We start from the raw sequence: 24,637 nt of genomic DNA, 5'->3' as shown, positions 1-24,637 counted from the left end.
AGCCAAATCCCCCCTTTACGGGGGCTGAGAGACAGGAGCGATGGGAGGCTGTTTTGCGCAGCTCACGACCGGACGACCAACTCAGGATTGTGTGCTGGGCCATGGGGGTCGCCGAAGCGCAAGGACTTTCGGCCAGGCCACCTAGAGCAGCCCGAGGGCCCATCGGCTTGCTCTTCCCTGAACAATTGATGATGCGACAACGTTGACTATGAAGTGAGTTTATTAAATGCGCGTGAGGTTGGTGGTCATTGATTAACAGCGTGTTCATAAATATAGTCCAGGAAATGAGGTATGCGAGTGTAGATCCCAGGGACTCCTGGCTCTCCGCATTTGATGCCCCAGGAAATGACGCCGACTAAGGTCCACTGTTTCGACCTCGATTGCACCATCAGCGGGCCGCCGGAGTCTCCCTGCAATAAAAGTAGTTGAGTTTATTGTTAATGATTTTGTCAGTCATAACTGGTAATCCTTGTCGTTAGGTCCGTACTGTCACAGTGTGGTAGCTCAAGTTGAAAGAATGCATGTTGTCCTTAGGAAACAGATATAGCGCGATGTAATGCATGATTACTGTATCGGAGTTGCCACGAGAGCACACGCGCTTTTTCGCAAAAATGAGTTGGCGAGTAAAGTGAAAAATATCTGCGAGTTAGAGTTTCTTAATGTGGTCGATATACTGTAACTGGAATGTCTGCCTTACCAATAGGCTGGAGCGAGACAGGGAAACTTTCATGGAAGAAAGGTAATGCGACTGTTTAGCGTGCTAGTGTGGGCTGGGAAATAGTTTGAAAGAGGAACAATTACGCAGTGCTTGCCAGGAACGGCAATCCTTTAATTGCTGCAGGCTTTTGGGGGTCCGTAGTGGGATTGCGCTAGGGAAAGAAGCATCCAACAAGGAACGGTATGGCAGTGCTTCCATGAGACGTCTCAAAGTACGCTGTGTTGAATAGTATATTGTTGTGGTCCAAAAAACAGCAGGAAGACGAAGATAGAAGCATGCGATGAAAAAATTCGTAAACAGGGTGTGTGTGCTGGAGTCGACGTTCCGACTAGCGGACTTGTCTTCTTCAGGGCTGGAAATAAGTTCCAGCCTTGAATAAGACATGTCCACTTGTGAAAACGTCGGCTCGAGCACACACACCCTGTTTACGGATTTTTACACACACCCTGCTTACACACACCCTATTTACGGAACAGCAGGCACTTTTCAGAGTGTATCTTTATGTATAACGCGTGTAATCGTTATGAATAATTTGAAAGACCCTATCACCCCAGAGAAAAGTCCTGTCTGTTTGTTCCGCCCGGCCCATATATAGATTTATTTTGAGTGAGTTAAACCTGCCGCTCAGCAACTAAAAAGCTGTTTATTTTGCGACATACTTTGACGTTATTATCGATTGTCTATCGTAACCATTTGCTTCTCTGTTCACGTGTACACGCTCAATGCTTTCCTTTCATTATACAAGTCACAGTGCTGGTAAGAATTATTGTCTGTTTTCGGATTGACTGTAAGCACCACTTTTTCCGGCATTTGTCTAGCAATATCAGACACGTGCCTCGTAGATTAGGTCTAAGGTAACGTACAGTGATCGCTTTCATCACAGGATTTCTTTGTGACAAGCCTGTCTTCTAAGTCAGATTCGTCATTGTGGGTAAAAGTGCGATGTTAACGTGGACCTGTGACACGTTCTCTACGTTCGCGTAATCTACACCTTCCGCAAAGCATTTTAATGTTGCTGCAAAAAGTAACTGTCATTTGTCGCAGTTCGCATGTTTCTGGCTCATACTGGATATGTATAGGGCTTATAAAGACGGCTTTTGTGTTGTATTCCAGACTGCTGGAAGAAGTTGTGTTGTATTCCAGCTGGAAAACGTTCTGAAAGGACTTACTGTTGTCGGAGATACCTACAGAAGATAACTATTCATATTGAACACATCTGGATGCGCAGAGGCACACTGAGAAAAAGGTACAGAAAAGCCGGGAGACCAGGGGCCGAATTCACAAAACTCACTTACGAGCAAATTGTCGCGTAAGAGAAATTTTGTCGCGTAAGTCGATTCACGAAGCGAAAAAAACGTCGTAAGAGGCCATCGTTATCACAGCGGCCGCTGCGGTAAAGCGCGCTGTGACTGTCCAGGAACATGTCAGCGATGGTGATGCAGTTGCTATATTTGGTGACGTCACTGAAAAAGGCTCGTAAGTGGATTCACGAAGCAAAAAAATTGCGCGGAAACAGCGTGGCTACGAGAAAATCCCAAGAGTGGTCCGGACCACTCTTACGAACAATATGGCTGTTTAGAACATGCAACTGCGGCGGGTATCTGGGTGCCGTGGCTAATTTTGAGCTAATTCACGGCCATTTAAGGCTTCTTGATGATTGCTGGTACGTTTTATTTATTTCGGCGCTTTGAGTTTCGTGTGTTGTTTCGCTTGTACGCTATGGACTGTATTGGCACTCGTAGTCGTCCAATAAACTGGGAGTCGCAGTAACTAAAGAAGCCTATTGGGTGTCAATGGCGAAACATTATGCATGCAAAGACTTGTGGTTGGATTAAAACCAAAGGTCTACATGAATGGTCGATGAAGTCCAAAGCGGCGCGGTATTTGGTCAACATTTTTTTGTTATGTTGTTGTGTTGCGTCCCACTTCCTCCAATGAGACGTCCAACTTATCATGATGTACGCAGCATTGGTCTAAACCACGACCAAAGAGGTTCAGAGGAGCACATCAGCTGCACGCTATTGGAAATAAAATTGAGCGGAGCATTTCAGTTAGCCGTTATTAAAGCCTATTATATGATTCCACATCATGTCTAGTTGGATTGGCTTTAACTGCCCAATAGGCACGATCGCTGAAACGCAGCTGTCGCTAAGCGTTTTGGGTCAATCTAGAGCAGGCTCGTACATTGCAAATCGCAGCATATTATAGATGTGCGAGATTATGCATGAAATCACAAACAAATCAAGCTTTTCGATCTTCACTACTCGGAAACCGAAACGGAACGCGTTTATACGGCGAGCAGTCAGAAGTAAATGGATCCAGTAATTTGAAACGACATCAAAAATATGTGCGAATGCTCACGATTCTCGAGTATAAACAAGCCTTTGCCGGATTCACGTCCCTTTGATTACTAACTGCCATTTAACATGGCGTGAGAATGTCAATTGAAGGTGGCTTCACCCACTCATAAATGTATTTTGTGCTCATAAGCGTCAGCTTGACCTAGAAATCATCGCGTAGATAAGGCGAAACCCCCGCAGGAGGCTACTATCGTAGCAGACGACAAACGATAGCAGACGACGGCTTGGGCGAGAGGTGCAACTCGTGATTGGTTGGGAAGCAGTACTCTCTACAACAGCCCATCTTATGACGTTGACAAAACACTTCTTTCATCGCGCGCTCCTGTCGTGTTCGTCATATCTTCCCCCTCGCACATAAGAGAACTTTTTATCTTCTCGCGATCAACGCGAAAGAGCCTTTTCTAAGTTGTCTTAGCGCCTACCCCCTGCTGCGCAGTTTGTAAGAACAACATGGCGCCGTAAACTGTAGGTGTCGGCGCCGATTTTCGCAAACGCATCAGTTCCTTCAGCGTTCGACTGGATGTGCTGTGAATGCCGCTGCTTTTCCGGTGCGCGCAAGCAGTGTGAAGACCGACGGCAGTGTCTCTTGGTGTGCCGTGAAGCGTAGCGAAGCCTGTGCCACGGAGTGTTTATGAAGCGGGGATCGGCGCCTGTGTACCGACGGTAACTGGCACTGGAGGAGCCTGCAATGTGTGTTTGAGTGTCGGTAACAGTTCGTTTGCTTCGCGTTCCTGTGTCTCATTAAGGTGCAGTGCGGCATTTCGAATTGACAGCATTTTGGCACGTTACTTGAGTGATTCCGTGCTTCCGTGATTCCGTACGGTAACGCATGAACTACGCTCTGTATTTGGTTCTTGCTTCGCCAGTGGTTAGCCCGTGCGCTTCTATTTTCTTTTGAGCAGTCCAGGCAAATGCAGTGTTCGGGAGTGAAACGATGTGCGTTGTGAACAGTGGTGCTGTGTTGACATTTCCAAGACTTGTGAAGAGGCTGTGCCCGTGTGACAGAAGATTAAAGCGTTGATAACCGTGTTTCGTCCTGCGAAGTTGCGATGGTGCTTTTTGAGGGCTTTAAGGATTTGGCGCTGGGCTTGGCGCTTTCTTTTTTAACTCGTTGCTTCTCGTTTTTGTGATAACCGTAATTCGAACGTCATAACGTGTCGAACCGAAGTCGCTCGCCGAGACATTGTGCTGTAAATGTGGCTGCTTTGGCAGTATGCCTTGACTGTTCTCCGGTGAAAACTTGGACTCGTACCTGGCAGCGAAAGCACGTGGACGTCACGCTTCGCTCCGGACAGAACACAATTCTCACTGGTGCTTTGCCTTGGATGAAGTCGTAGACCAGCACCTGCTAACTACAGGTTTTCGAGCCCATCTGTCGTGTCGTTTTGCACGGCACTGGAGCCTTGACTACAGTGGCCCACGGCGATTTCTCACGCTTCACCAGTGGACGTACACGTCTTGCTAGCGTTGCATTTCTACGTCAACGGCAGCTTCCAGTTCACGGACGTCTTTTGCCTGTGGCTGCAGAGCACATTCCATCCCCGATGACGCTGACGGCTGCTAATATCGTTGTGCCATCGGTGAGTTGAACTTGCGCAAATGATTTCGTTGCTATTCGTGTAGTGCTATAACGTACGTTTGTAAGTTTTTCATCCCAGCAGATGTAATACCACCCCTTGTTAAGTTCAAGTACGAAAAATGTACTACTACCGCTTGGTATATACGTATATATGGCCTATATACATATATTGCAATATGAGCAAGTACACCAGCAGTTTTTATGATTTTGCTTAAGCAGGCTTTTATCTGATTATTAAGAGGAGCCTGTCTGTTTACCACGCTTGACAGTTGAGAGAAAAATATTTGATGCGAATTTATCTTCCAGGAGCCATTTAGCACTTTTTCAGGAATTCCCTTTATATTGCAAAATTACTTGTATAGAAGATTACCGCTGTGGCAGCACTATACTTTACCAGGACATATACATTACAGTATGTAAAGCTTACATGGGGCTTCAGTTTGTTTCAAATTGAATAAAGCATACTTGATAGCTATGACTAAGCGATAATTTTTGTGTTTCTGCCAAATATGTATTAAGAGCGCTTTCAATGATGGCTTTTTTAATATATCCTTCTTGGCCTCTTCACAGATTGCAGATTTTCGTAAGGTCGTGGGATACATCGATTGCAAGCACTGGCAAATCAAGCCACCTTATGACTTGGAGCACCTGTACAGAAATAGGAAGGACTTGTGCTCCCTAAATCTACAAGTCTTTTGCAACGGTGGGGGTGTCATCATCCAGCCGACCTCAAAGGGGCCTGGAAGCACGCATGACAGCCTCATCTGGATGGACTGTGCTCTGCCTGGGAGTTTCAAGGGTAGAAAACTGCATAATGGCTGGTTGCTAGGTTAGTTCTTTTAGGTGTTTTAGGTGTTTAACCACAGTAAACACCGGTTAATGTGCACACCTTGACAACCAAAACATTGTTACTAACAGTGGATGCTTGTATTATTTTCACACAGCGATGCTAATTGGACGCGTAAAGAGAAGCAAATTATAATAGAATTGACAATGTCGAAAGTGTAAAGTCTACAGCTTATGAATTTTACTCCATAGATGTGAGACTGGAAAGTTGTGCTTTTGAAATAGCACAAGTACTTTTATTGCTTATTGAGCTCTTGTGCCTGTCACTCACACAGTGTATCAAGTGCTCTGCATGGAAATAGCAAGCGGGAGAAAATCGCCTGGCTGTTCGCAACATGCAGGGAGAAAGAACTCTAGTTCAAGCCTCAGGCCACACAGGAGCAGTAAATGCGCATTTTACCTGCCGTAGCTTATCTTTTTTTCAATGTTGTGGCACGTTGTATTTCCGCCGTACATGTTCTCAGCACAATTGCATAGTGGCACGGTTATTTCTAGAAATCGTATGTGTCCTGAGTATACGCTTGTTGATCTCTGAAGGTCACTCTCACTATGCCTGAGAGCCATGGGTGCTCACCCTCCTGTCCGTGGCTGGCCCAGCTGAGCAGCAGTGCAGTGCAGCCCCCACCCATGCAAGACAGGTCATACAGTGCACCTTTGGTGTTCTGAGCAGGACACAGCGTATCCGTCCGGCATGGCAGTGACATCAATAATAATGATGGTGAGTGTTTGTGGAAGCCATAAGAGCCCATTAACATGCATTTAGCATTTATGGATTATGAGTGTGTTTGTTGCTCGGAATCATTTCTCCTAATCAAGTGCATTTTTTTGCAAAGTGTAATTTTGTTAGGAAAAACCGTTTCGAGCAACAAAAACACACATAATCCAATAATGCTTTGTGTTTTCAAGCCTTCAAAATTGCTCCTTCACACTGTATGATGAGGTGGCTATGTTAGATAACTTTAAAGTGATGAACAATAACTGTTGTCTTGTAACATAGAAATACATGAGTACACTCTAGGAACAAATCGTCTATTTGGGAGTATTTCTGCTACACAGCAATAATCAAAATCTTGCTTGCTCGCATTTCCTTTTATCAAAACTTCGCTCTTGGCACTTTTCTGTCAAGAATGCTATGTCACTTTGATAACACGCGCGTCATTCGTGACCCGGAAGTCCCGGGACCGTGGTGATAACGCGTGGAAAGTACGTGAGGTGGATGACGTTATAGTTGTGGGGTAGCAATACTCCACAAATACTTGATTTTTTCTTAGAGTGTAGCATAGTAAACTCATTTTTGGTCGGCTTCTTGCACCTAGTGTAAAGTCGAAATAGAAGATACTTTATTGGCTGATGTCTCACTATTAGGCAGAAGTTTGTTGCCTTCAAAATGAACGTCGTAGGTATATATTTATATCATAAAATAATTTTTCAAGGTCTTCATTGTTGGTGGCTCTATGTTCAGACCTTTTTTCCTTGTTTTTTTTTTATTGTATTTCATACTTGTCGTTGGATTCTGAAAATACGACAGCCAGACTTTTTCGCACATATCAGCTGTCGATTTTTACACATAGCATGGTTGTAACAATCACCTGTACTTTTCTATGTTCCAGCAGTGCCATGGGATCAGGTGCCCCACTGTCATGTAATTGTGCAGTGTATCTCGGACAAAACACACAAGGTCAACAAGTAGAGAGCGACTACCAGTGACTGTGTCCTGCTGTTCAAATGCACGTCAACAGAAAGAATGCATTGTGATAGTTGGAACAGCTTGAATTGTATGGTCAGAATCTGCACAGCTGCAGTTTAATCGTTGAGCAGTGCATCATTCAGCAATTCCTTGTACCTGAGGATTCAAAATTAATTAAATTCTGCATTTAATATACCAAACCTTGACGTTGATGTAAATCACACTGTAGTGGTAATGTGCAAATTAACTTCGGCTACACTGAATTTTTAACATGCACGTAACTCAAAGTGCATGTGTGTCTCTGCATTTCACTTCCATTAGAAACAGCAGCCATGGTCGGCAACCAAAACCGTGTTTTCATGTTTGGTAGTGCACGAATGAAACCATTGAAGCGCGTAGTTTTGCTTTTGGTCTATATAGGCGTTCAGGATACATGCATTATTATAGCACAAATGATTTTATGTATATATAAGCTCTGGAAAGTCATTTTCCGCGGAATATTTAGATGCAAAAGGAGCGTCACTATTCCTAGTATGTCCAACAGGCTTTAGCACCTGTGTAATGTTATCATACCGCATGCTTGTCCTCTTCAACGGTCAACCTTTCTGCATGTACTGTGTAAGTTTTTTTCATATAGTGTTTGCTGCCATATGTTTCTTTATAATGTACTTGTATACTCTGCAAATATTTTATCATCTATGCAGCTTTGCTCATATTACTGCTGAAAGTATTTATTGCTTTTTGTATGGTGACTATGCATGCATTTACTTATGCCTTTTGATGCGCCTGTGCAGTGGTTTAGCCTGAAGAGGGCTGTTGGTGTGCTCTGAACTTGAAACTGGCGACTTCGAACAAATTTGAAGGCTGATAACCATTACTACTATATTCAGACAAGCTGTGATAGCTCCATGAAAATATATTTAAGATTCTGTAAACTGTGCCAGGTAAATGTTCTTAAATTCCTTTATTGTTGTCCATGTTTCATGCACCTGAAACATAATTACTTCGTCGTGGCACATTATAAAATGTTATTCTGCCCATTTGTGCTGATCAACATTGCAGCTGAGGCCAGCAGCAAGATATACATGCAAGGTACTGAATCTTTGCATCACATTCCTTGCCCAGCAGTGCACTGAAATTTTTTTCAAGCGAAATGAGAGACTGATATACAGCAGTCTCTCATTTGAAGGAAGTCGGCACATGTGCACACTTTGAAACCTTTTTGAGGAGTGTTTTCAGAAGAAGCAATAGGGTATTTACATGTTAACAACAGCATTATTTGTACCGAGAAGCTTAGTAACAGTGAATTGTTTTATTTATGTATTGTCGAGAATTTGTCCGAGCTGTGCCAATCTTCCAGCCCACGTCACCTGACATGGCTTGTTATAGTGTTGTCAATATGCCGGACTATGTAAATAAACTATGTGTCATCTTGCAGACATGTACCAGAATGTGATGCATTGCGTTTTTCCTTGACATCACATTGTCGGGGGCTCTTTTCTTATATATCGTCGTAGGCTGCCGCCCACGAAAATGTATAAAAACTGCTTGTGAGTGGGCAAAAGCAGAAACTATACATGAAATTGTTCCAAGAGAGTTCGAGAAATGCCGAGTTGGCACATAAGAGTGGTGAGAGATTTCTCTCGTAAGTTACTGCCTTGAAACCTCATGTGCTCAAGACTGCGTCTATCAGCATCGTTGTTTTATAGCAGTTCATCCTATTAACTACTACTCAATGTATGTATGTATGTATGTATGTATGTATGTATGTATGTATGTATGTATCTTTTAAACAAAAACTTGCGTTTTTTTTGTTTAGTGTAACTTTCATAAAAATTTTGCTATTTGATTTCTAGTTCTTTTTCTATCTCATTTTCATTTCTCAAATATGTTTTCTACTGCGCAAAAATTAATGTAACCTTACAAAAAATATGTGCATTCAAACAAGATGTTTCACTTAACAACGTACAGTTCTCAGCAAGAAGTTGGGAACTATGCAACCAACCAGCAAAAATAAGTTTATAGGACAGCTCCTCTGTGTAACATTGCTTGTACACATTGCGTTTGTCTAATATGTACAACAGACTAGGCGACTTCAACCAGGAGAACCAAGCTGTCGCCCGTGGCTGTACATACTTTTACATATGTGCGTGGTATCTCTACGTATTGTCATACGTGTTGCCAATTACTATTAAGGGCACAAAACTAGTCAAGCTGAATACGCGGATTTTTGTTTGTTCACCTGTCATCTATACTGTAACTGCTGTTGATAAAGAATAAACTCGAGTTTAAAATTTTCATGTACTTACCAAGGGAAGAGTAGCCCTTTATGACGCAAATGAATTTGCCGTAATGTTTTCCCAGGCGTACTGTTTTGCCCTCTCCTCAGAACTCGATAGCCTGCTGGAGTCCTTTATAGCCATTGACAGAGGCATTACACGGAGCTGCGCAACACGACAGAGACCGAGAGAGAAGACACAAACACATCACTGTGTTTGTGTGTTTTCTCTCTGTCCCTGTCGTTTTGCGCAGCTGCTTGTAATGAATCCCACCCAACTAGCACGCAAACGTGTCCCGACAATGGCACTCATCTTGGCCTCAAGCATTTTGGCCGCCGCGTGTCTCCTGATGTTATTGAAAACACCGCGATGTCTGACCGGCAGTCGAATAGCCAGAGTCGTGAAAAGTAATGCCCAGGTATGATAATTGGGTTTCGGGACTGGGCACCCTTGCGATAGTAGTGGTTAGAGCAAAAAAAAAAGATACTCTTATTTCTATAATCCGTGAGGGAGCACGGCGAAGCGCATTTGGGTATAAAGGGGCGTGAAAGAAGAGAGCGGAAAGGCCACCTTCTCAAGAAAAGAGTGCTCGCAACACATAACCTCAGACCGTGCTATCCATTTTTCCATTAAAAAAAAAAAAAAACGTGGGTGCTTGGCGACACTGCGAATCGAACCCAGTACCTCCCGCATTATAGTCTGACGCTGTAACGACTCGACCACCGCTGCAGTGTTTCAGAAGAGAGCTGGCCACCGTAACACTTACTTCATTGTATATATATTATCTTTCCCTCGAAAGACACGTAATTCAAGACGTCCGGTGAAAGTCGATCAAAAAAAGAAGAAAAAAACTCGGGATCCTAATGCATTCGCCTAAGGTGACTCGAAGGTTAAAGCCATCAAATGGGGCTATATTACCGTGCACTTTGTATCGAGTGCGACATCACTGATTAACTATCGCTAATTGACTGTCACTAATGTCACTTTCACTAATTGAATATTCAATGTGTTTCCATTATTGTCGTTTAAATAAACTTTCACTAAACAAATCGCTACTCACTTAATTTGCTTCGATTCTCATATATAAGCACAATCACACGTTCGCTCGCTTTTGTATGGCTTTCGCTCCCATAGACGTTAGTAAGTATCGCGAACGCCGTCTCTTTTTTTTTTCTTAATATTATTAATCGTGCGAACGCGCAGCACGCGCGCCTTGTGAATCCAGGCGCATGTGTAGTCATGTCACTTCAGTCCTAGACAACACCGCTTCTTTTATGTTTGCTCACGCAAGCTCGGCAAGGACGAAGTGACTGCGCCGTGTTTTCTGAAAAGCATTAGCACGTAGAAACCTCCCGACGAATCTTCCTTGTTTTACGCGTGCACATATCTAAGCGCATACGATTGCTCTCTCATTCCAGCCCTGTCAAAATGCTGCGGTGAATCGGACCTGCGGCATTACGCTATGATACCTTTCTTACGGCTGCTTTGTATTTCTGTACAGTTCTCCGTAGGCTCAAAAGCCGCTCCTATGTCTTGTACTGAGATCTTCGTAAGAAATGCAGAATTTTACGTCTAGCTACAAAACGCCCTAATGGCAACCACCATACCGTGCTCGAACATGCCTAGTTAGTTTAGTGGCAGCGCAGCTTCATGAAAATGTAACTAAACTGGTTGTGGTAAACAGGGGGAGACGTTTCGGTCACATCATCAAACCTTCAATGTTTCAATTTACTCGCGGTTTAAAGATGCAGTGCGCCTGGAGCGTTGTTCGCCTGCACTTGACGGGATAGCGCACAGATTATTAACGCCATCGAGCAACTAGATTTTTGTTAGCTATGGTCATCGATGAAACACGAGCACTGGGCTTCGCGCAAGACCCCAGGACGTCTGCGGCAACACGTAAGAGCTGTAGCAGACGCCCGGAACTGGAAGCTGAGATGCAGCGAAAATACATTGGGTATCATCGTATACCCTCGATGCTAGACGCTTCGCGTGCAGCCTTGCTATCACCTGCGCGCACTTCTTTCTTTCCTTGTCGTTTGATCGGCTTTCGCGTTGCCTCCTTGCCCTCAAAAGTGGCTGGTAAGTTAAATTCCTACCATTGCTATCGTAATCCCTCGAGATACGAGAATTCTTGGCTAAGAAAGTGCGTAGGCAAGAGAAAGCTTTGTGAATTCGGGCCCAGGATCTTGAAGCCATTAAGGTTGGGTGAGACTTCCTTTGGTCAAAAAAATTCAGTTTTGGGATTTTGCAATCACTTGATAGAGAATTTCTTTATCTTTCAGAGAATATATCACACTTGGGCACTCACGGTTTCAAAAATAACTTTTGGTCCTTTCCTTTTTCTTTTACACATTAACAGGAAATGCGCGTCTACCCGTGCGTAACTTCTGCGTTTTTTTTTCTTTTCATAAGAACATTTTTGAAATTTGTGTGCTATTTTCTGGAGAACTATTAGGCCTAAAGAATCAAACATTCTCAGATATGTTAGCGTGTGATAATTACATAACAGGAACTAGAATCAGTAGCCCAGGTGTGTTTGTATTGTTTTAGTGCAAAAACCATTCGTAAGTAGCAGTTTTCAGGCATCGACAAACGTAAAAAAAGACATAAGAAATCTTTTTTTTTTTTTTTTTGCTGTACGCTCAAAGTTTTAGCTCCGCTGCTTAAGTAGCTACATTTGCGCAAAATTGCAATGTTCGGCAGATAGGAGTTCTTAACAAAAAAGTACATATGTAGAAAAACTGCTATGCGACCTGCGTCTATCTTTAAAATACCTTGCAAATTTTAAAGCCATAACTTTTATTATCACTGCTGTACAGCCAAATTTTGAAACTCACTTTCAAAGTCTCACCCCACATTAAATGAACACATTGGTACAGTGTCATAATGGAAAAGGTCGCACGTTATTAGAGGGAGACTGAGTAATCTAGTGCTCGCGTCCTAGCAATATCTTCGTACTTCTGTCGGGTCCACACTTTTTCTTAGCGAAATTATACGACCACGATGATGCGTTTTCAAACACACGAATGCCAGTGTTATGCTTTAGAAAACACGCCCATGCTCTTTCATTAATGAATGGGCGTGTAGAGTGTATCCCATAATTCTATTCGCGTACATATTTTCGTCGCGAAGTATTCAAAAGAGTGACACCTACAAGGTACATATAGAAACGAATACTTGATGGCATACACTCAACATTATCATGACTTTTACAAAAAGTAAATTTTTTTGTAATCATTTCTGTTAGTTTTGTCCTCACCTGACAAGAGTCACCTTCCCTTCTCTTCGGTCCAGCGCAGAGAAACACCTCCGTGATCGGTTGGATGAACCGGTTGTCGCATTCGGTGTTGTTCCATATTACGAGCTTGACTTCACGTAGAACCTCGCTGTAAGGTCCGCCTGCGATCAGTGAAAAGTATACATTGAACATTCTTAGCCTTATCCTCTTTTTGAAACGCTGTTGGTTCTATTATTCACAAAGTCGTGCGTCTGCCAAACTTGTTGGCGCGAGAACATAACTGACGTGGCAGATGCCGTATTGCCAGACGATCGGGACGTACAGCACAGTGTTAGCCGAGATGACCGGTCAGTAGCAAACATCGTTTACTAACGAAAAGTTTTGCGAATTGGCCACAGTATTCCTTTCACCGAAATCGAAAGCACCAACCAATGACAAAGCGACTTCCAGAAAAATGTCCAGCTCTTCTTACTTACCATTTTCTTCAAATACGTGACCTGCGCAGGTACATTTCTTTCAGTTAATGTCAACTAGACTACAGCCGTTTTCTTTTTGCCCTGGCCCTTCCACTGTCGTCCGATCTCTTAATGTTTCTCATATCATATTCCGTTCCATTACACGCTGCGTGGTCCTTTGCTTCTCTTTGTTATCCTCCAAGCTTTTGCCCCGTACGTTGTAACTGTCAGTATGCAGTGATTGTATACTTCTCGCTGTAGGAACAACGGCAGATTCCCTGCCATAGTTTGGGAGGGCCTGCAGTATGCGATGCAGCCCATCCTTTTTCTTCGGTGAATTTACTTTACATGAGGAGGCGTTATTGGACGTAGGTTTGCATATTCTCGTACAGACGTCAATGGTTGGTTGCCAATAAATAAGACTTTCTCTTTCGCCACGCCATTCTGCATTATGCTCGTCTTGAGCATGTTCATATTTAGCCCAACTTTTAAAACTTTCTCGGATTAGGACCTCATTTTCTTGCACTTCGTCGTGATCATTGCTATAGGTCGGCAAAAAAAAAAGTGGAGCTCTGTCAGGCTCAGAAATAGCTTTTGCACTCAGGGCTCACTCAGACTCAGACTAACTAAACTTCTCCTTAACCGGACTCACTCGGACTCAGACTCACTAAAGTTTTCCTCAACCGGGCTCATTCTGACTTAGGCTCACCGAAATTATCCTCAGCGTGACTCAATCGGACTCAGACTTACCACTCGATCTGAGTCTGAGATAGCCTGAGTGAGTCGACTCATGAGTGCGTTAGCGTATGATAGCTTTTTCGATCATGGTGTCAATGCTCTTTAACACCAATATTTCACATAATCAGTTCCCAGGGGCGACGTTTGATCTCGTTCCTACAAATACGAGTTATCAGTGGTAACAATCCTGCAACAGGGGCGTAGCCAGGGGGGGGGGGGGTCATCCCCCCCCCCAAATTTTTCAGTTTTGCTTGCGTATATATACACGCACACATACAAACGAACGCACGAACATACATAAAGTATGGTTGAACCCCCCCCCCCCGAAAAAATTTCTGGCTACGCCCCTGTCCTGCAAGGAAACTTTTGTGAAAGACGTGACTCACATCACACGAGATATTTTTATCAAGCACTTCCCACCTCCGTAACTCACGCCCCTGGTCAATAAATATGGAGGTGGCGTATGAACGAAAGTGTGTTGAAGTATTTGTGAGTAGACGTGAGTAGGCGTGAGTTTAAACACTGGCCGACATAAGGCTGATTGTTATGCTGAAAACGAGTAGATAGGAGTCATATTTACTTCATTGCTGAAGAGCACTGTGTAATCTGCATATTGTTGGTTACCGAGATATTCTCTGTTAATCCATATATTTCAACACAGTTCAGCTTTGCTGAAACTCATAATTATAGCATCGTTGTGGAACGTAAAACCCCAGCAACTAACTAACTAACTAACTAACTAACTAACTAACTAACTAACTAACTAACTAACTAACTAACTAACTAACTAACTAACTAACTAATGAAAATAACCAAAGTGCGTTGGTACGTGCGCGCGTCTTTGTGTGTGTGTGTGTGTGTGTGTTTGTGTGTGTGTGTTTGTGTGTGTGTGTGTGTGTGTGTTTGTGTGTGTGTGTGTGTGTGTGTGTGTGTGTGTGTGTGTGTGTGTGTGTGTGTGTGTGTGTGTGTGTGTGTGTGTGTGTGTAGGTGTAGGTGTAGGTGTGTGTGTTCAATCGCGCTGTTCAAACTTAACTACGTCAATGAGAGAGCCAGGTATTCTTCTAATGAAAAAAACGAAAGTAAGACTGAAAAGATCGGAGAAAGCAGGTGCAGCTCACTTGTTACTAATGTGCATAGTCTCTGTCTTTCTTTTTTCTTCGCGTGCTTTCAGAATGGAATAATATTTAGACTTCTTGTGAATAACGACAAATTTGCGCACGCAAAGCTCAGACAGTGCCCCGTGTTGAGAACCACGGCGGCAGTCTGCATTAAAGTCCCTCTATCTTTCAAAAGTAGCGAAAGGTCTTGATCCAGCCGCCGCGTCCTGCGATAGGTCGGTTGGCGACACGTGATCTTTTCGCCTTCGCGCCCCACCCAAAGGGTCCAGCGGCGGCAGCGCTAGCTGTGCCGGCGATAGGTACGGATCACTGTGTTTTCAAGCGTGGAGTGGGGCGATTTTAGCGAGTAGAGAGTACTTCACGCGCCTCTGTCGCATTGTTGTTGCAAACTAGAAGCGTTTATGTACCTGAAGTTGAGTGGACGCAGGAATTCTGCGTTTGAATTTAATGTTTGGAGCGTGACGTGCTAGTATGTCGGGTCTCTATGGCTTCCGTTGCCTCCCCGCGCGGAGGACAGAAAAAAGTTTTTCTTTTTTTTTCGTTCCTCGTGGTGAGAAAAAAACGCCAGGCCTGCGCTGAAACCGCAGCACAGTCACAGCGAAAGCTGGAAGAGCGGCGTTTCTAGAGCCCGTTTTAAGCTCTCTTGGGGTGACAATACAAGTACACTAGAAAGGTACCCACTACGCCATAAATCACAATTTTTCTGAAGTTGGCAAGCACCTACTAAGCCATTATTCGTCATTCTGCGGAGAAGCGAGGCACCAGCTACACGTCTGTAAGGCATTATGTGCACTTTAAATGTGCACTCTAAACGGCCCACCAGTTATGTAATTTGCATTGGGTGACGCCCGGTCGCTATTTCCTTCTCCCGTCATGCTGTATACCATACGTTGACGTGGGAGAGAGACGGGGGGGGGGGCGAAGAACTTCACTGAGACCCCGAGAAAATGGATCATGCGCTTATGGGCTTCCTTGGCAACCAATACAAGTTCACTTGCGAGGAACCCACTACGCTATAAATCATTGTAATTTTACTAAGACCCCGAGGAAGTGGATCATGCGCTTATGGGCTTCCTTGGCAACCAATACAAGTGCACTTGCGAGGAACCCACTACGCTATAAATCATTGTAATTTTTGAGAAGTAGGGCAGCAGGCACTGTGTCATTTTTCGTCATTCTACGGAGAGCATTGGTACCTGCTAAACGCATGTAAGGCATTATGCGCACTTTGTTGATGCTGTGCCTGATGACGATGAAGAATTATGGCAGAGCCCTTTGTAATGGGTTGGAAGCATTCAACAACCTACTCGTTGCGCAATTCGCATTGTGTGACGCCTGGTTACAGAATTCGCGTTGTGCGACGCTTGGTGCTTATTTTACTATTCAACCACGCTATATTGCAAATGCCAGTGTGGTTCCTTCCCGACATGAAGCCTGTATAGGACCTTTTTGCAAAGCAGTTTCAAGCACCGGCATGGCTCAGAGGTTGAATACTCGGCTCCCACACAGAGGGCCCAGGTTCGAACCTCGTTCCATCCTGGAAATTTTTTCTTATTTCCTTTTTTTTCTTATTTCGAGCGATACTGGTTACGGCACCGGCGGCGGCGGCGGTGGCGGCGGCGGCGGCGGCGGCAGCGGCGGCGGCGGACAACTACGGCGCCAAAAACGGCCGGTGAAATGATCTCATAACAGCTTTCGCTGTAAAATATATGCTGAAGGAAGGCCCAACAGTCGCAAGAAATTTGTGCCCACAGAAAACATCCGGATATGCGAAGTAAGTGATTTTGTAATGGTTATAACTTCAAGCAGCCTTTCGCCTGGCCGGCGTGCTTTTGTTCGTGCATATTCATGAGCATTATCTCAGCAACGCTATCATTGCTTCGGCATTCTTTATGCCGTAGATTTGTGCGCAGTAGTCAATGGAGAGTCACACCCCGTATCTCTAACATTAAATTGCTCGGAACCCAATAAAGCTGCCTTTGTTTTTCTCACCGATGTGGCGTCAACACTACAAGCTCACAGGGAAGTGAGCCTTTGGGATTAGTTTTTTGCCACACCTTGCCGTGTTTTACCCGCACTGCTGTGTGCGAGATCGATTAAGACTTCTTCGCTGAAGCATTCCGCGTGATGTATTCCCTAGAGGACCAGAATACTTTTGACATGTTCGAATAAATAATATTGCAAGACGGAGGAAAAGACTGAAACCATATATGCCGCACCGAACATCTTTGCTGATTTGCCGAGGCAGAAGGAACGGAAGCCACCCTGCCAGCGAATGAGGGGGGATCAGTGCTCACAAAAAAACTACGAAAGAAAGAATTTGTTATGAATTCATGCAATAAAACCCAGTTTTTCAATAAGTACTCTTTTGTTCTCTTGCATCTCCACAAAAAGCCACCTAACACAGCTTTTCTTGTTGTAGTCTGGTTTTAGGGCCTGTACGTGTATACATACCCCAAATTTATTTGAAATGGCATTGGGTAACATTGCAACGTGCCTTTATATCTGCGGGACATGGAGGCAGCGGGAGTTGTAAAAGGGGGACGGCTTTGGATAAATGCACGCTGTTAAAAACAGTTAAACATTAAAATGGGCGAGACACTAGTGGGCATGCTATATTTCCTAGATCTTGAAAGGTACTCAAGTTGCTGATATTCCTCAAATGCAGTGCAACTGCATTTGAGGAATATCAGCCCTTCTCCTAAGGGAGGAATGCATGAGGAATATCCCCTCTTCTCCTAAGTAAATCTCTTAGAGTATAAACAAAATAAGCTCAGTTAAAAATACCGTGTAACAGTGGAAAGACTTCCGAACACTGACAAACACAGTCAAACCAATAATAGCGCGTATTTTGCGCTACGCAATACTAGAGCGCCAGGTGCCCGATGAAGTTTCCGAAAGTAGCAGTACGCTGACTACCTGCCTATTTTATTCGAGCTAGAAAACAAGCACTTTTAACACACCCAAACACCACCAGTTCTTCAAGTTACGCTGAATGTCAAAATATGCGAAGAAAAAAAAATAAATGCCCTGCATGACTGCTGCTGTGGGGAACCCGCTCGGAACCTGCTTCGGAAACACACGCGTTTTATTTCAATATTTAACGTGCTCCGTGCTCGTTAAACTTATTGTCCCTGTAGTTTGATAAGTGTTGAGCATCTTAAGCCACAAATAATAATTTAGCGGTTCAAGCGAGCACCGAGTTCGGTTTCAGGCGCCCGCAATATGCACGGGAGCGAGCGGCGCGTCGTCTGCTATCGGCCTATCGCTGCTCCTTGGACCCCCCTCGAGTGCGCGCGTGTAGTTGTCGCTACCTTTATAAATATAGGGACCTTAGTGGATGGATGGATGGATGCTATGAGCGTCCCCTTTATAACGGGGCGGTGACATGTCTGCCACCATGCTCGAAGAAAAAAGAAAAACTTCCTTGTTTCATGCTGGCCTAATACCTTGTCTACATTGATTAAATCTATCTTATTATACCAAAAAAATTTATAAATTCACGGTCTATCTCTCTGCCTCTTAAGGCAGAATGACCTTATTCCCCCCCCCCCCATTATTTATTTTTGTACTTTATCTCTACTCTTCTGCCACCAATACTCTAACCGTCTCTTACTTATTTCTATCGCGGACGTGTTCAGCTTTCCGTTGTTGTCCCTAAAACCCAAGGCTTCCTGTAGACTCGTGCCCACAAGTATACCTGGGTGAATATCGCCACATTCAATCAGTACATGTTCCATCGTTTCCTTAGTTCCCCCGCAGCATGTACAGTGTTCGTCTTCGTTACTGAATCTCGCTTTACAACTTCGCGTTCTAAGGCAGCCCGACCTTGCTTCAAACAGTAAAGCGCTTCCCCTTGAATTATCATAAAACCTTTCCCTCCTTATTTCGTTTTTTCCCTTTCGGTAGTTACTCAGAGCCGGCTTCTTTTCCATCGCTGTCATCCAATAAGTCCTCTCCGCCTCCCTGACCTTCCGCTTAATGCTCCCTGTTGCCATATCGCCCGCACTGCTAGCCGTATATTTACTGGTGAGCCTCCTAGTTCTCTTTCTCCACTGCGTGTCAACGCTTTTTCTATACAAATACCTGAAAACCTTCTCTGCCCATCTACTCTTCTTCATTTTCCTCAGCCTCTCTTCGAATCTCATTTTGCTCTGAGCTTCCCTCACTTCAAAGCCTGTCCATCCCATATCACCCTTTACAGCCTCAATTGTCGTCTTCCCGTGAGCGCCCAACGCGAGGCGTCCCACCGTCCTTTGATTTACATTCAATCCTGATTGTACCTCTGACTTCATGCAAACCACTGAGTTCCCAAATGTAAGCCCCGGGACCATCACACCCTTCCACAGCCCTCGAAGCACCTCATACCTATTGTATCCCCATAAAGCTCTGTGCTTCATAATTGCAGCATTCCTCTTTCCCTTTGCTACCGCTGCTTTCTCTTGTACCTCCATATATCTATCCCCCTCATTTACCCATACTCCGAGGTACTTGTACTCGCTTACCCTCGGTATTTTTTGGCACTGTATGAAGACCGCATGGTCTTCGTGATCATTGAATACCATCAATCCACATTTTGTTGCACTAAATCCTAGTCCTAGAGCCTCACATTCCCTTCCGCATATATCTGCCAGTCGCTGTATATCATCTTGACTGTCCGCAAATAAGACAATATCATCAGCATAAAATAGACCTGGAAGCTTCTGCTCAACCATCGTGCCGACCTGTTTGTGTGACAAATTAAATCCAATGTTGCTACCTTCCAGCGCTTTTTCCATCCTCACCATGTACAGCATGAATAACAGCGGGGACAAAGGACATCCCTGTCTCAGCCCCTTGCTAATTTCAACGCTGTCCTTGCTACTTATTCCTTCCCATTCTATACAAACTGTATTTTCTCGGTACATTTCCCTCAAAAGCTGTATACAGTCGTCCCCTATGCCCACTTCTTTCAATATATCCCACAAAATTTCCTGCTTAACGTTGTCATACGCTCCGGTGATATCTAGATAAGCTATGTATAAGGGCCTGTTTTCTATTTTCGATATTTCTATACACTGGGTAAGAACAAACAGATTATCGTCTAACCGCCTGTCGATTCGAAATCCATTCTGAAGTTCTCCCAAAACGTGTATTCTTGCAGGCGTAGCGCCCAGCGAGCAAGTCGTCCTGTGGGATCCTTGAGTGAGGCTAGCCAGCAGAGCGCGTGATGATCGGTGACGACACGGAATGGGCGCCCGTATAAGTATGGACGAAACTTTGCGACTGCCCACGCAAGAGCGAGGCACTCGCGCTCTGTGATTGAATAGTTGCGCTCTGCGGAAGATAGCAGTCGGCTTGCATAGGCTATAACACGGTCGTATCCACGTTGGTGTTGCAGTAACATTGCTCCTATGCCGTGCCCACTGGCGTCAGTGCGGACCTCGGTTGAAGCTGATGGATCAAAGTGGGCCAAGACTGGCGGAGTGGTAAGCAGGGTCGTAAGTTGAGAAAAGGAAGAGGCTTGATCAGGGCCCCAGTAAAAAGGGGCGTCTTTCTTCAAGAGGTCGGTGAGGGGGCGTGCAATGGTCGCAAAGTCCTTAACAAAGCGTCGGAAATAGGAGCACAGCCCCACAAAACTTCGAACATCCTTTGGGGACCTCGGAACAGGAAAGTTGGTAACGGCGCGAATTTTCTCAGGATCTGGGCGCACGCCTGTGGCATCGACGAGGTGGCCAAGCACGGTGATTTGACGACGAGCAAAGTGGCATTTGGAGGAGTTCAATTGAAGTCCGGCTCTACGGAAAACGTCAAGAATCGCCTCTAAACGATCGAGATGCGAGTCGAATGTGGGTGAAAAAACAATAACGTCGTCGAGATAACACAAGCAGGTGGACCATTTGAACCCTTGGAGCAATGAGTCCATCATTCTTTCGAAGGTGGCCGGCGCATTACAGAGACCGAAGGGCATCACCTTGAACTGATAAAGACCATCAGGAGTGACGAATGCGGTCTTCTCGCGGTCCATCTCATCGACGGCTATCTGCCAGTAGCCAGACCGAAGGTCGATAGTTGAAAAATAAGTAGCACCATATAGGCAGTCTAGGGCGTCGTCAATGCGGGGCAAAGGATAAACATCCTTTTTTGTAATCTTGTTGAGGTGCCGATAATCTACACAAAAGCGCCATGTGCCATCCTTCTTTTTGACAAGGACGACGGGAGAAGCCCAGGGGCTACACGAGGGCTCGATAATGTCTTTCGTGAGCATCTTCTGGACTTCTTGCTGTATTACTGTACGCTCCGACGCGGAAACACGATAGGGACGCCTGTGAATTGGATTGGCATCGCCAGTATTGATGCGATGCGTAACGACGGTCGTTTGGCTTAAGGATGTACTGGCAAAATCAAAAATGTCCCGATAGCGCTCCAGAACGTGGTAGAGAGCTTCAGCTTGATCGGACGTGAGGTCCGATGAAACCATCCGTTTAATGTCGACGCCCGAAGAAGGTGATGAAGTTGAACCACGGGCTGAGCTGCAGCAATCATCCACTCTGAAGGGCTCGACATGGTGGTCCTGAAGAGCGGTAATTTGGGCCAGAGAGATACCCAGGGGGAGAACCTGTGCCGTCAGTGCGAAATTGACAAGGGGAAGGCAAGTGCGGTTTCCCGTAATTGTGAGAATCGTGTGCGGAACAGCGACACCACGCGTAAGCATCACGGCAGGAAGCGGTGCAACCATGTAATCGCCGTCAGGTACAGGTGGGGTGGAGGATAAGTCGACGTGTGTAACGGAGTTCGGCGGGAGGCGTATGAAATCGGTGCAGCTGAGACGACTGTGAGGTGGGTCGGTCGGATCGGAAAGGAGAGGCAAATCAAGGTGAAGAGAGCCGGCTGAACAGTCTATGAGGGCAGAGTGAGTGGCTAGAAAATCCATACCGAGAATGAGTTCATGAGGGCAATGTTCGATAACGGCAAAGAGAACGACAGTGCTTCTATCTTCAATAGTGACCCGGGCAGAGCACATGCCAATAATAGCGGCAGTTCCCCCGTCGGCGACTCGTACGGCTCGGTTTAGGGCGGGCGTGACGACTTTCTTAAGTCGGCGGCGAAGAGCAGCACTCATAATGGACACATGCGCCCCAGTGTCTATTAACGCGCTCACAGGAACATTGTCCACAGTAACGTCCAAAAGATTCCGGTTCGTTAAACGAGGATTTCTTGCGGAGGTCGTCAATGCAGCTCCACCTCCAGAAGCTGCACTGCCTAGTTTTCCGGTCGGAGGCGCTGCGAATAGGTCGGAGAGGCAGCACGGCGAGATTGTGGGGGTGAGCGAGATTGACGGCGAGCAGGGGATGGTGAGCGGTCGTAGCGAGGTCTGGTCAGAGGTGCGGCAGGAGCAGAGAATGTGGTCGGCATAGAAGAAGCAAGCGCTGAGGACGACTGGTTGACAGAACTGGCCTGGTTGGAGACCCATGGTGTGCCGGTGGAGCCCATTGGTTGCGGCAATAGCGAGCGATATGACCAACGCGTCGGCAGTTAAAACAGATGGGCTTGTCGTCAAAGGTACGCCATTCGGACGGGTTGCGTTGTCGAGAATAGGTGGAAGCAAGTCGAGGAGCGGACGGCCGACGATAAAAAGGCTCAGCAGAGTACACAGGTGGAGCAGGATTTAGGCCGAAGTTCGATAATTCTTGACGGACGACGGCTTGGATCAAGGAAACCGTTGTCGGGGAAGGGTCAGGCGTTGAGAATGGAGTGACCACCGGTTGCGCTGCCTCAACTTCTCGACGAATGATGCGGGTGAGGTTGTCACATCGAGGGGCCTGGCGGAAGACGTCATCACAAGAGGAAGTAGGCGCTGTGTTCGGAAGGCGCGTGATGCTTTGAGGTACGCGGCGGGCTTCAGCCTGTTCTAAACGGCGGCATTCTTTAAGGATCGTGTCGATGCTCGCGATGTTGTTAAAAACCAGCAGACGGAAGGCGTCGTCGGCAATACATTTCAGGACGTGATTAACTTTCTCGTCTTCCGACATGCGCTGGTCGGCCTTGCTACAAAGAGCCAGGACGTCAAGAATGTAGGAAACGTAGGACTCAGTCGAAGTCTGGGCACGCGTGGCGAGAGCCTTCTTTGCAGCGAGCTGACGGCCAGATGAATCGCCGAAAAGATCGCGGATCTTCTCTTTGAAGAGATCCCAGCTCGTTATTTCTTCTTCGTGGGTTTCAAACCATGTCCGCGGAGTGCCGTCGAGGTAGAAAAGAACGTTAGCGAGCATGAGTGTGCGATCCCAGCGGTGCGTAGCACTGACGCGCTCGTACCGGTTCAGCCAGGCGTCAACGTCGGTAGTACCATCTCCGGAGAAAGTGCCTGGATCCCGGGGAGGCGAGCATGTGACGTAGGTTGTGGCTGGGGCTGAAGGGGTCGGCGGTGATGAAGCTCCGGGAGGCGAAGTCGGTGAGGGGTCGACGGTGTTGCGACCGCTGCGCGTTTCCATGGAGGTACGGGAATCGTCCACCTCCACCAATAATGTTACAGGTAGCTCGTTTAATAACTATTCACAATGCACAGCGCAGGGTGGACAAGATGGCGACAGTCCAGCAACAACCAGCAAGCGACGTCGTCTTCCTCTTTCATAGAGCCACGATGTCTGGTATCAATATCATTTTGTTCTACCCACGCTTCTATTTTTAATTTTACTGCCTGCATCGCCAACCTGTATAGCACCGATGTAATGGTTAGCGGTCTATACGAGCGAATGTTATCCTTTTCTCCCCTGCCTTTATAGATTAAGTTCATTCTACTTTTTCGCCAACTGTCTGGTATTTCCCGCTCCTGTAAGCACTTTTCTACGGCTTTCAGCAGTGCTTCTTTAGTGTTATGTCCGAGTTCGTTAATGAGGATGACGGGAACCCCATCTAAGCCCGGAGTAGTGCGCTTAGGAATTTTTCCTTCGGCCTTCTTCCAATTGAAATTCTCTAGTACTACATCTTCGTCAGTTGCACTCCTTTGCGTGCTATTACCTACCGGGGGAATCCCCTGGGTGACCTTTTTAAACGAATCGGCTGTTATCTTTCGGATGTAACCTAGCGCTTCATGCCCTTCCAATTGATTTCCTCCTTCATCTACCAAACGTTGTTGCATTGTGACAGACTTCCTACCTAGCGCTTTTAGGTGGCTCCAAAATATCCTAGGCGCGGCCTTCTTCTTTTCGCGAATCTCTGTCATCCAGCGTTCACTTTCACCTTTAATTCTTGCCTCGACTAATTTCTGCACGATGGATTTTTGCTCTAAATATATTTCCTATATTTGGTTGACTTCGTCCTGTGGCCGCTTCTCTTTTTTTGCCTGTCTGTGCTCCCGTGATGCCTCACGTCGCTTCTCGATCGCCTCCCGGATTTCTTTGTTCCACCAACTTTTTGGCTTTCTCTTTCCTTTCCAACAAATAGTTTTCTTCTCTTTTTCCATTTCTTTTGTGATTATATGTAGCAGCTCACTATACTTCCAGTATTTGCCTGGAAGTTCGTCTACTTTTTCTTCGACTCTTGCGGCTACATTCGTTATTTGTTTGTCATTTAGATACAAGCTGCCAAATTTTGATTCTATGTTCTTATTTTCAGTTTTATATCCCATTTGTAATAT

At 45.5% G+C, this 24,637-nt stretch overlaps 1 protein-coding gene across 1 annotated transcript in view; it reads right to left on the bottom strand.

Annotated features, from left to right (window-relative positions):
- Nucleotides 1-202: 202 nt before the first annotated feature.
- The window catches only part of LOC119394312 (proclotting enzyme), a 47,792-nt gene continuing 23,357 nt past the window's right edge, over nt 203-24,637 (bottom strand). Inside the window, exons 5-6 of the mRNA XM_037661600.2 lie at nt 12,732-12,871; nt 203-410 (exon numbers count right to left, since the gene is read on the bottom strand). Of these exons, the coding sequence (XP_037517528.2) occupies nt 246-410; nt 12,732-12,871 (305 nt within the window). The 3' untranslated portion in view covers nt 203-245. The remainder of the gene's footprint in view (nt 411-12,731; nt 12,872-24,637) is intronic.

The sequence above is a fragment of the Rhipicephalus sanguineus genome, chromosome 5 (assembly GCF_013339695.2).
Source record: "Rhipicephalus sanguineus isolate Rsan-2018 chromosome 5, BIME_Rsan_1.4, whole genome shotgun sequence".
NCBI classification, from domain to species: domain Eukaryota; kingdom Metazoa; phylum Arthropoda; class Arachnida; order Ixodida; family Ixodidae; genus Rhipicephalus; species Rhipicephalus sanguineus.
This window is presented reverse-complemented; position numbering and strand designations above follow the sequence as displayed.